This window comes from Dermacentor andersoni, chromosome 6 (assembly GCF_023375885.2).
Source record: "Dermacentor andersoni chromosome 6, qqDerAnde1_hic_scaffold, whole genome shotgun sequence".
Lineage (NCBI taxonomy): Eukaryota > Metazoa > Arthropoda > Arachnida > Ixodida > Ixodidae > Dermacentor > Dermacentor andersoni.
In genome coordinates, this window is record NC_092819.1 from 111763718 (window position 1) to 111777108 (window position 13391).

General features: G+C 46.1%; 1 protein-coding gene across 2 annotated transcripts in view; it reads right to left on the bottom strand.

Moving 5' to 3' along the window:
• The window catches only part of Gint3 (GDI interacting protein 3), a 50589-nt gene that overhangs the window by 4133 nt on the left and 33065 nt on the right, over nt 1-13391 (bottom strand). For both annotated transcript variants that reach the window (XM_050171006.3, XM_050171007.3), the window contains exon 7: nt 6172-6301. In XM_050171006.3, the coding sequence (XP_050026963.1) occupies nt 6172-6301 (130 nt within the window). The remainder of the gene's footprint in view (nt 1-6171; nt 6302-13391) is intronic.

Consider the following 13391-nt stretch of genomic DNA (forward strand, 5'->3'; position numbering starts at 1 on the left):
ATCGCTGACCAATTATGGACCGTCTCGAACGAAAAACTAGACCATGCAGCTCCTGGGGGTAGTGCTACATTATCTTTTGTCGCGTCGAAATCCATTGACGCTCTCAATGAACCAGAACTTACTTGATGTTCACGTTGACGGTGTCCCTTTGGTGGCGTTAATAGATACTGGAGCCCAGATGTCCATAATGAGTTGTAACCGCCGTCGTCAACTGAGAAAGGTTTGCACGCCTGCTACGACACGAGCCGTACGCGTGGCCGATGGCAGCACTGTTGACGTCACCGGAACGTGTACTTCCCGTATCAGTATTGCCGACCGCCACGTTCCTGTTCTTTTTACAGTGCTGACCAATTGTCCCCATGACCTAATCCTCGGACTCGACTTTCTTACGGCACATTCAGCTTTGATCGACTGTTCTGCCGGTAACCTTTGCCTCGAGCTTCCTCTACTCACGCATATTCGTGCTGAACTGCCGAACAATTTTAGTATGACTGCCTTCATTCGCCTGCCGCCTAAAGCCTTGACTTTCGTTGATTTGCTATCATCTTTTCCTGTGCCCGATGATGATTACGTCACCACACCTGTTCCTGATGTCCTTTTGATGCGAAATATCACTGTGCCCCACTTCGTCCTCACCGTCGCCGATAACTGGACATGCCTCCCCGTCGTCAATTTTGGCCTGAAAAAGGAAGTTCTACCCCAAGGCATATCGGTTGCAACGCTGCGTGCTATAGGCGATGACCACGTCACGACATTTTCAGTAGGCGTCTGCTCAGATTCTTCACCATGCCCACAGGATGCTATTTGCCCTGATGCTACAGTTCATCCCATGATTGCTGCGGACCTATTGCCTGAACAAGCAGCAGCTCTGTGTCGCCTTTTGGTTTCCTATCACGACATCTTAACAATTGCCAATTGGGCCAGACTTCAATTGTGAACCCATTCGCTGCAAAAGCCGGCGAATCGACGGGCACAGCTGCAGCGGCAATGTTGCTGAAGCCGGCGAATCGCCGGGCTGCCGCCTTTAGGATTTCCTGAAGCTGTTGATAGATGGCAGCACCTATCACATTATCTGAAGATGCTTGGATGTATTACTGATAGATGGCAGTACTGAGTTGTGTAGTTTGAACGCACTTTTTTATGTTCTTGTTTTTTTTTTTTTGTGACGATCTCTGGCAGCTGAAGGAATGGCGGCGCCCAGTGGACGGCATGCTCTCTCCGAGCATGAGACATTGAATATCCTCTTCAATAGCGACAGCGATGAGTAGCCTCAAGGCAATGCCAGGTGTTTAAGGCTAAAGGAAAGAAAAGTGAGAAACCACTGGGAGTGCGAAAAGTGTGGTGCTGCTCTGCGCATGCCTGAGTGCTTACAGATTTTTCACACGGTTAAACGCCTGTGACGTGTAAGGACTTCACGGAATAAAGTGTGAACATTTCTCAAATGTTGATGAATGTATTTTTATTGGTGTCCAGCAAATGGTTTGCTTAGGTCCTCATGACGCACAGAAAGGTGAGCGTGTCGCACGCGTGCGGCGGACGGCAGTGAGTGGGTGAAGCATCACAAAAATATTGGTCGTGCCAGAGCTATTCATCGCCGGCTATGTTGAGTTTCTGCTTCAGAGCGTAAGGTTATTCAAGATGAAGTGAACAAGATGCTTGCCAACGGCATTGTTGAACCTTCGTCGAGCCCATGGGCGTCACTCATGCTGCTTGTTAAATAGAAAGATGGCACATGGCGTTTCCGCGTAGATTATCGTCATCTAAACCACATTACCAAGACGTCTACCCCTTGCCTCGCATTGACGATGCCCTCGATTGTCTCCACGGTGCCGAATACTTTTCATCAATAGACCTTCGGTCTGGTTATTGGCAAATTTCTGTGGATGAAAAGGACCAAGACAAGACCGTGTTTGTCACCCCTGATGGTCTATATCAATTCAAAGTTATGCTATTCGGTCTACGCAACGCCCCAGCAACGTTCGAACGTATGATGGACTCTCTACTTCACGGGTTCAAATGGTCTACATGCCCCTGCTACCTAGACGACGTTCTCGTATTTTCACCTACATCTGAGACACACCTTGAGTGCTTATCAGCTTTTCTTCAAGTCTTCCGCGAGGCTGGGCTGCAACTAAATTCATCGAAGTGTCACTTTGGTCGTCGGCAGATTACAGTGCTGGGCCACCTCGTCGACGCTTCTGGTATTCAACCAGACCCAGAGAAAATTTGTGCTGTCACGTATTTTCTTGTACCTCAGTCTGTGAAACACATCCGACGTTTGGTAGGACTCTGCTCCTACTTCCAATGCTTCATTAAAGACTTCGCAGCGATTGCCAGACCACTTGCTGATCTTCTGAAGAATGACGCGCCGTTTACGTGCGGCCCCGCTCAAACTGCCGCACTTGCCCACCTCGCCAACATTCTCACCATGCCACCTATGCTGGCCCACTTAGATCCGTCCTCTCCTACAGAGGTGCGTACCGATGCCAGTGGTCACGGTATCCAAGCCGTCTTAGCCCAGCGCCAACAGGGTCAAGATCATGTTATTGCCTAGGCTAGCCGCCTCCTCACAGCAGCGGAGCGCAACTATTCGATTATAGATCGTGAATGTCTGGCTTTCATCTGGGCGGTTTCGAAATTCTGTCTGTACTTGTATGGCACACACTTCTCTATAATCACGGACCACCATGCGCTCTGCTGGCTTTCCTCACTCAAGGATCCTACCAGCCAGCTTTGTCGCTGGGTTCTGCGGCTGCAAGAATATTCCTATGCAGTAGTGCACAAGTCGGGCCGATTACATCAAGACGCAAGCTGTTTATCACGCTATACAGTGGACGACCACCCGCTGACCCTGACCTCGATGCTGATGCTTGCGTTTTCTCCGTTTCTCAGCTGCTAAACGTTGCTGACGAGCAACACCGTGATGCCTCCTTGGACACCATCATTGATGACTTGGAATCTTCGTCTTCGGATTCGGCCCTTCACCTGTTTGTTCTCAGGGATGGTGTATTATACCGCCACAGTGTATGCCCCGACGGTCCTGCCCTACTCCTCGCCATTCCTAAGCACCTCCGGTCAGCTGTTCTCCAAGAACTTCATGATTTAACAACAGCAAGTCACTTTGGCGTCTCCCGCACCTATGACCGGATTCGCCGACGCTACTTTTGGCCAGGCCTTGCCCGCTCCATCCGGAAATATGTTGCGGCATATGAGAAATTCCAGCATTGAAAAACACCATTGACGCTCCCTGCCGGGTGCCTTCAACTGCTCGATATTCCTTCGGAGCTGTTCTTTCGCGTTGGCTTGGACTTACTAGGCTCTTTCCGTCTATCCACGTCTAGCAACAAGTGGGTCGCTGTGGCGACAGATTACGCCACGCGCTACGCCATCACCAGAGCTCTTCCAACGAGCTGCGCCACAGATGTTGCAGATTTTCTTTTACCCGACGTGAATCTGGAGCATGGTGCTCCAAACCAATTTCTCAGTGACCATGGTCGGACATTTCTTTCGAAAGTCATCGCTGACATCCTGCAGTCCAGCTCAACCAAGCACAAGCTGACTATGGCTTACCATCCACAGACTAATGGTCTCACGGAGCGTCTGAATCGTACCCTAACAGACATGCTTGCGAAGTGTCTCGTCTGACCATACTGATTGGGAACCTTGCCCTACCCTATGTCACTTCTGCATATAATTCTTCGCATCACGACACTGCTGGTTATTCCCCATTCTTTCTGTTGTTTGGCTGAGAACCCACATTGCCACTGGACGCATCCCTTCCATCCACCGCAGCAGAGACCAGCGAGTGTGCACTTGACGCCATCCCCAGGGCAGCCCAAGCACGTGAAATTGCCTGCGCTCGCCTCCTGACCTCCCAAGAGAAGCAACGGCATTTGTACGATCGCCAACACAGAGACGTCCACTTTTCGCCTGGATCTCTGGTACTCCTGTGGTCCCCAACTCGTCACATTGGCTAGTCAGAAAAACTTCTGTCTCGGTATCATTCACGTAACAATATTAAAAACATAATATTGCATAATGACCTATGCAAGCAGCTATTTGTGTAGCTGGAATTAGGTTTATCAATATTACTGGTACTTGAACTTTAGAGGACTTTATAATATAGAGAGATTGCAATTGGTTTCATAAACCTGCTCCAAAATTCTGTTTTACTGCTCCGAAATGCATTTTTGGCTGCTCCAAAATGGCATGGGCTAGTAGCATCACTGATCTACATGTTCCACAGAGATCCTGTTCTTGCGAGGATGAAATGTGATGCTGCAGTTGAACAACAATCATGACAAAGAGATTCTCAAGCACCCTACGACTATCGCCCATGAACCTGGCAGTGGCGCATTTCTTCTCGCTGATAACGCAAGTGGTTGTTCATATATCTACGATCAACACATGCTGCAGCACAGCGTGTTGTTACCAAACTCTTGTTCTTGACTGACTCTCTTGACTCTCTTGTTCTTCTTCTTTTAAAACACTTGAAGATGCTTGAAGCGTGTGGCAGTGTACAGTACCGTGGCTGGACCATGCCGGAGACTTGTGGCGAGTCTCTGTAACCTATCGCCTGGGGGCAAGGCGATCATTTCACTCACGAATGAAGTCTGCCGTTTCCGAGCACAACCGACTTACAATCAAGAGCATTTCACCAGGGCAAAGTTCACCAGGGCATCCCCAAGGCGGTGAACTCAGACCAAAGTTTGAAGTGGCCGGGGGTTGTAGTGGACCCTTGTAATCCAGCCATGGAGGCCTCAGCATAGAATGGCGTCCCTGAACTCAGACTACAGTCGTGAAGTGGGCGGGGGTCGTGGCAGACATTTGTAATACTGCTTCAGGGAGGCCTTAGCATGGAATGAGCGGAATTGAACCAGACTACAGCCTGAAGTGGCCAGGTGTCTTGACAGACCCTTGTAATCCAGCTACATGGAGGCCTCAGCATGGAATGGCATCCTTGGAAGCCCTGAAGCATCCACAAATTTTACCATCATCTTTGGGCTGATTGATCTTAGGTTTAGGTTGAACTTTAAACCCGTCTGTTGCTGCAGATGGTTTTTATTCAATCCTTCAAGATTACCACGATTGTGAATGATACAATGAGTGCGATCTCACTATCTTTGCAGTGCCAATTTGCATTTCTGCAGGTGGTTCCTACTTCTGCGAGCAGAGATTACTGCGAGTGATGGCAGCAGGGCTGGCACCAATTTGCCATCAGAACCGTCCAGGAGGAGGACGATGACAAGCAGCAGCAGCAACTGACCGTGGTGGCAGCGGCAGCAGCCATAAATGTATTATTTTGTGGTGCTACTAACATGGAGAAAGCAATTTTTTTTCAGATACCTAGTGCTTCGAAATTTGTATTACTGGATATTTTTACATTAAGCAGCAGGCTTTTAGCTGGGAACTATTCAAATGTTCATTAAGCTGGAAAAAAGAAAAGCTCATTAATATGAGGTTCACAGTAATGAGATATCATTGCACAGGCTAATTGATGGAAGAGCTTCAAGCTGAGGCCTATTTGTGAATACAGGTGTTTGACATCGAAAGAAGAGAAAGCAGTAGGAATGTCACTTCCCTCGCGCTATGGCCAGCTCGTGGAAATAATATAGGTTGAAAAAGCAATCCACAAGCATTACACCTTTACTTAGAGAATGGCCTCCTTCTTAACACCACGACAAAGTTCACAGTGTGCATTACACATCATGGCCTCCAAGATTATGATGTTCTGCTGTCACAACAGTGCACTGGGGCATAATCTCAGAAGCTACACTTTTGTATGCTGCAATCTTGGCAGTCATCCTTACCTCAGATGAGCCAAATGCACACACACACAAAAAAAAAAGCCAAGTTCGTTCTAATGAGCTGTGTGGGACAGGCAGCATAGAAAGCTGAGAGCAAGCTTTACAACACCCATTGGCATCAGCTTACCAACCAGTGGTGCTACCCTTCAGAACACTGCCACATACTGCCATCTTGGTGAAATCATCGTATCAGCTCTGACTGGCTAACAGGGCTGCCCTCTCTGCGATTGACTGAGAACACCAACATGGAAAAATCTGTTGACGTCCGCAATAGCGCCATAGGACGCTGATATGACACTGCAAGTGTCGGAGGCACTACTAGATGTCAAGTGTGTCTCAGACACCATCCATGGCAAGCACTCACCTGCAGCAAAAGGCCAGAGGGCAGCCGGATCCGAACGAGCGTGTAGCGGTACATCATCTGCTCACGCCTCTCGTCGCGCTCGCGCATGGCCTTGGTCCGCAGCGCTGTCTGCAGCTCCACCTCGCGACGCCTGCAACGGAAACAGACGACTTACTGACCAACTTGATTCATTCAATCACAAGGTCTAATGAGCAAAAGGAACGCTGGGACTTTCAGAAACACCAAGGTTGTGGGCTACGAAATAATTCTAGCCAGGCAGCAGCTGAAAGTGCACAAGCATGTCTTTGTTGCATTCTCCTCTGATCAGAATACACTGGCTGTGGCTGGGAGTAGAACCCGCAACCTTGTGCCCTAGATTGGAATGCCAACCAAGGCACGTTTAAGGTAAACTACAACAACAAAAAAGAAAGCACTGAAGGGAGCACTTGATCACTAGGTGGTTGTATGCCAGTCACACGAAAACACTTGATGATGAAAACAGATAAACTCTGCAACAGTGGAGGACCCTGGACTAATTTTTCACTACACCTGGATTTTTGAACTTGCAATGAAATAAGGGCGCACAAGCATTTTCACCTTACATGTCCATCAGGATGTGGCTAGTACAACTGGGAATGAAACCTGCGACCTTGTGCCCAACAGAAGAATGTAACAGCCAATGCTGCAGGTTGCAATTTAAAGGACCCCTGACCAGGCACTATTGGAAATTTTGGTTACACTCTGTAAGTTGGAAAGTATGCTCAAGGGAGTAGCAGAGATGGAAGCAAATAGAATGCAGCAAAATGATGGTGTTAGGAGACAAGCTACCCTCCCTAGAGTGAAGGCCAGTGCCTTGAACTTTGTCCAGTTTGCTACCCTACACGTGGGAAGGGGGATTGGAAGAGAGAGAAGACACGAGTCTTGATTACACTTTCAGATGCACTAAGCCAGGTGAAGCGTATCTAAAGTTGGGCACTCAAGTTTGTTGCTTTCAGGTACTGTAGAAGAGCACGAGAAGTGTGTGGTTCAATTACGAGCTAAATGAAAATTGCAAAACTTGTTTTCTGCCTGTTTTCAGGCATTATAAGAACAGCTTACAATGCCTGCCAACTGCCTTAGGAGAATCAAAGGTGGTAGTATTGAGCAATGCTATATAGAGGATGGGTGACATGTTATGGCTCAAAGGTACTGAAAGGGAAGTGTGTAGGTTCATTACACCCTTTGTAGAAGATTGCTTGAAAAGTGTTCTAGAGCTTTACAAGCGTATGTTACAAACTGTGCAGGAAGTTTACCCAGTGTCCTCAAAGAATTCAATGTGCAACAAAGCTGACATTTTTAGAAAATTGGGAGTGTGTTATGCATGACGCGTGCGCAAAGTGTCAGGAATGTCAGTTCATTATAACATCTGCAAAAAAAAAGAAAAAATCTAAGCCAGTGTTTAAAAGCATCATATAGCTGTTATCAGCTAGGTTTCCCAATCACTAGAGAGAACTCTACGTCACAGAGTTTACATTTGGTGAAAATGGGGCGCATGTTATATGTAATATGTGGCTAAAGTTAAAAAATTTTGGCTTAGTTAGGAGTGTTGGAAGTGATTACGGAACCCTTGGTTGTTTCCCCCCTATTTTCAAGCACTGTATACAATGTTCATAGTTGATTTGCCCAATGTCTTCAGTAAACTAAACAAGGCACCTTGTATTTATTTGCTGAATATAAGGGCCACGTTATCAGTGATGTGTTCACAGTGTTCAAAGTGCAGGGGTTAATTGTGGCCTTTGCAATAAATTATGTTTGCAAGAGCTCTAGAGTATTATTGCAGAACTACTAATTCCACCAAGATCAAACTTATCAAAAATGGGGGGACCACTATGGCAAATCAGTACAATAGGTTAAATGCATGTGGATTAAATACAGCCTTCATAAAAATTTATTTAGCAAGAGCTCAAAAGCACTAACATTGCTATATTATGCTACGTCCCAGTGGCCTGAGGGAACTCTATACCAAGTGCATATTTAATAAAAAATGGGAGCATCTTAAGCGTTATGTGTGTAGCAAGATGTTAATGTTTTTGGTTTAATTAGGAGCATTGAAAACAATTACTAAACCCTCTAACAGTTTCTGTATCTTCATGCATAGCACAAGGTTCGTAGTAAGTCTTCTTAGTATGTTTGGTGAACTCATCTAGGTACCTTGTTTATAATCAGTTTAAATTAGCAAAGGTTATGGGTAACAGGGTATCGAATAGGAACTGAAGCAAAAACCAAAAACCGAAAAAAACATTTTGTGTGAACCAGAACTGAACTGGAACATAACGCATTTCCTTTTCACTCTGGAACGAAACCGAAAAGAAAAAATAATCTTGCAGTTCAGGCTAGCCGTGTTCGCTGAAGCTTTTCATCCATGCATTGCCTGCACTTGCAGCTGGTTTGTATAGGTACATGAACTTGCAGACTCTTTAATGTGGCAGCACTATTAGTGTGGTTTTCAGTGGGGTGCAGGCATGTTGATACAGTTGAACCTGCTTATAACGACACTGGTTTTCACAATATATACATCGGATATAACAACGAGCAGCCGACGCACCATCATCTTTTGTATCCGTTCTATGGTGAAATAAACCGCTTACTACAATGCTCCTATGTCGTGTTAGCAGGTATAACAGTTGAATCTGGCTATTGAATGTGTGTGCCGAAAATGGAAAATACGAAAATTAAAGAATAAAAATGCGAGCCCCTTTGTCACACTCGCTTTTATGCCACGCACCCTGCACTGCACAGCTTCACTGCATTGCATTGCTGGCCTTGCGTGCCCCTCTCCCGCCTGCCTTCCACTCTCTCGCCGATGTTGAAAAGGGGTAACAAAGGCTTGCATAAAGGCTCAAAAGGGGCGTGGCAAAGTGGCTCGAGTTTTCTTGCCTTTCCTGGATTTCGTGTTCCTTTTCCTCTTGCTGCAGACAACCAGTAGCCGGATTTAATTGTTATAGCTTATAATGCGGCACAGGAACACTGTAGTAAGCGGTTTACTTTCCCATGGACTACACACAAAAGTTCGCAGTGCAATAGCTACTCATTGTTACATTCGAGTATTGTTAAAGCTGCTAATGCTGTTAGTGGGTTTGACTGTGCTTCTTTCTGGCTAAATAAAATTTTTGGATGTTTGTCCCCTATTTTCTTTTTTTTTTTCGTGCAATGCAGTCGGAACAATTATGGATTATAACAACGTGATTTTCTTGGAACTTGAGTTGTGATATAAACGGGTTCAAACGTAATACACTCGTGAGCATTTCATATTGCTGACAGTGAAAAGTTCTCCTGCAGTGGGACACATATGCAGGCTGTCCCAGCTAACTTTAGCCAAGGTTTAAAAATATTTGTGTGTACTATAGGGAGACCTCACTAAAATAATCTTGTCCACGAGTCTACAGAGCAAGTAGAATTTTATGCATTGCATTTAATTGCACAATCAGTCAAGATTATTCAGTTACCACCAATACCTAGGTTTAGGCGAGTTGGCTTATCTTGACAGTTTTCAGAAGAAAGTGCTAAAGACGAAGACGAAAAGAATGCATATGACAGGACGAATGCCATTCCCAGCATTCCCAGCGCCGGTTCTGTCGTATATGTGCCTTTCGTCTTAGTCTTTAGCACGTTTTTATGAAAACTGTCAGTCACTATATTTTTGCATGTATAAGCTGCAACAAAAATTTACAACAAATTTACAACAGGCCATTGTGTATGAGAGAGAGAGAAAACAAGGATAGGAAAGGCAGGGAGGTCAACCAGAACAGCATCCGGTTTGCTACACTACACTGGGGGTGGGGGAAAGGGGAATAGAAAGAGGAAGAAAGGGAGAGAGTAAGCACTGAGTACGTGTGGGAGGGACACCATACACAAGGACAGTATAAATGGTCTCTTAAGACGGTGCACTTCAAGTACTGCACTAGTGCACGAATCGCTTTTCGAGCCAGTGACGGGTGTGGCCACGGTCCGAGTATCTTTGACTTGGTGAACGATCTCAAGCCAATCGGCATAAAGTTGTCCGCAGAGAGAGGCGTTGGACATCGTAGCGAGGGCAGGTACACAATAGGTGCTCGATGGTCTCCTCGCACCCACAGGATTCGCACATCTGGCTCTCGGCCATTCCCATACGGTAGGAGTATGCGTTCGTGAACGCCACTCCCAGCCACAAGCGACACAACAAGCTTGTTTCGCGGCGGGAATGGCTAGATGGCAGTTGTAGCCGTAACGTGGGGTCCAGTTTATGTAATCTGCAATTGAAGGCAGTTGAAATCCAGAGATCTTGTGACTTCTTGCGTGCAAGTAGGCGAAGTTCTCTGGCAGCGTCTGACCTCGCCAAAGGTGTTGGACACGTCTTGGTATCTTCGTGGGCATACCGGGCAGCCTTGTCGGCTGGGTTGTTGCCGACGATGCCACAGTGAGCAGGGATCCATTGAAATATAATGTGGTGTCCTCTTTCCAGAGCATGGTGGTGCACTTCCCTGATTTCAGATGTCATTTGCTCGTAAGTTCTGTGACGTAATGCAGACTTGATGCTGTGAAGGGCTGCCTTAGAGTCACAAAATACGACCCATTTCTCTGTTGGCTCTTCGGTGATGTACATCATAGCGGCATGGAGAGCTGCAAGTTCTGCCGATGTAGATGTAGTCGTGTGCAACAATTTGAATTTAACTGTAACCGTCTTGGCTGGAACGGCCATTGTGTATGACATAACTCAAGAACTATATTGGCTACACAGAAACTAATGACATATTTGAAATCTGCTTGTAAAGCTTTTAAAGTGGGTTGATTTTCAAATCTCTAGTACAAATATTTAAAGAATGGTTTTGCGAGGAGCGTCTTTCCTTAGGCCAGGTTCTCCGCCATTTAGTTTCATTATCTCCACGAGAACCCCACCCTTGTGGTTTGAAGCTACCCTCTCCTCTCCACAGTCAGCCATTCTTTACAGATCGCCATTTTGCGTTTTGCGTTTAGTAGTTAGTGCACGTGGCACAAGCAAACTAGAATTTGGAACTCAGAACTAGAACTCGTCATCCTAGCGCAGCATAAGCTGATGATAAAGCTTTCATACAATGGAGCAAATTGCAATTTCTGCTTGCGGATTGCGGATCATGTGATCATACGTACGGCACCCGTGGCCCTGTGCTTTCTTGGTCTGGGCGAAGCGCTTCGCGATACATGTCAGTAGCGTTTGCTTCATTACTGTTGTCCATGTGAGGGCTAGCTGTGAAATGCTAGCTGTGAAGTGACCCGAATCACGTCACAGGTCACGTGACATATCACGTCCGTCATTTGAATCCAGCTTTATCAGCATTGCCGAAGAAGGGGGATGGGGGGAAAAGCTGCTGGCCGAAGATACCGTGGACGAGTCGTGCATCTGCGAACGGACACTATTTGGAAGGATTGCAACGTTGTCATGTGCAATTATTTACATAGGTTGTATGCACAGACTTTTTTTTTCCCTTTTGGGCTGCTGTAATTGGGAGTGTGAGTTATGCGTAGTGGTGGATTACATGCAGGAAAATATGGTGTACTGAAGGCACTGGGAATGGTGCTGGTGAAAGAAGAATATGACTAGAAGCGCTTGGTTGCCCGCTTCTCCACAGCACCGACTGACTTGACCTCTGCTGCAAAGCTACTAATGCTGTCAAGCAAACAGGCTGCTGCTCCCATACCGTCGTCTGCTCTGGCATCATCCGGCAGTGCAACCTTGCTATATTTAGCGGAATAGACGAATAGACGACCATGACGTGGAAGACTGGCTTGCCAAATATGACCGTGTAAGTGCCTATAATAAGTGGGACGACCGTGCCAGGCTCACTAACGTGATCTTTTACTTGATGAATGTAGCAAGCCTATGGTTTCGCAATCATGAATCCGATCTTACCACCGGGTCGGCTTTCACGACAACATTGACAGAGGCTTTCGGCTGCCCCGCCGTTCTACGCAAGGACAAGAACTTCACAAGTTACACTGAAGATGTGCTCTCGCACTGCTAGTGCATCAACTCATCTATGGATGAAGCTGACAAGATCAAGCACGTTATGAAAGGTATAGATGACCATGCCTTCCAAATACTTGTTGCAGATGTCCCTGGATGATTGCTGAGGTCATACAACTCTGTCAGCAGTATGACGAGCTGCACAAGCAGCATGCCTCAACACATTGTGCTGCTCAGCAGGACACCACAGGTCTCTCTCGCTTGAATCTCAGCCACAATGCTGCCAACATTTCAGTAACTTTGGAAGTAAAATACTGACCGAAAAACATCCAATGACAAGGTTGTAAAGCGTTCCCAGAGACGTGTAATGCAGCAGTATTCACGTTCTATTTAATGGCCAATAATTTCTTTTGCACCTCATAAAGAAAGCCCATGGAGTATAAAAATAACCATGCGACTATGCATTTGTATGCGACGATTGCAGTGCTCTCAAGTGCATGACCAAACAATGCTCTAAAATAAAGAAACAGCACACTGCGGCTGAGAAAGTAACAGGGTGGGGATGCAGGCAATGGCTTTAAAATTTGTCATTAGCTGGCCTAAAATGTTTCGATGCCATTCAGTGTAGAGGCTATGAAAATGCAGCAACATATTGAATAACATTTCTTCACATTGTAGTAGTGACAGAAGCATGGCTACATCTAGATATTTATGACAGTGAAGTAACACCATGTAGTTACAATATTTTCCGGAGTGACAGAAATGGTCACGGTGGTGGCGTCGCAATAATATACAAAGTATTTCTGCGAGTGTCAAGGTTACCAAGCATTGACGGGCTATAAAGTATAATAGTCAAAGTATTCCTTGAGGAATTTCATATGTGTAATCATTGGGGGATTTTATCGGCCCCTGAACTCTAATAATACATTCGTAGAAAAGCTTAATGAATTCCCATGCCAAAATTAAATCCGTTCTGCTAACTTGTTGTTGACAGGGAATTTCAACTTTCCGTCAATAAATTAGTTAACCTATACTCCAGAGGCTTTCACTAGTGCCTGTCAATCATTCCTCGACATGGTGCTCTTGCATAATCTGACTTAGCTAGTCACACAGCCCACCCGGGTACAAAATTGCTCGCAGTAAACTCTGGACCTCTTCCTTGTTACCGTCAACCTGCTACGCCGTAAGCCCCATGTGGATGTCCTAGAAGGAATATCAGACCACAAAATGCTAAACCTAACCTTGGAACTGCACCCTACACCAAAGCTTCAGAAGAAAGAGA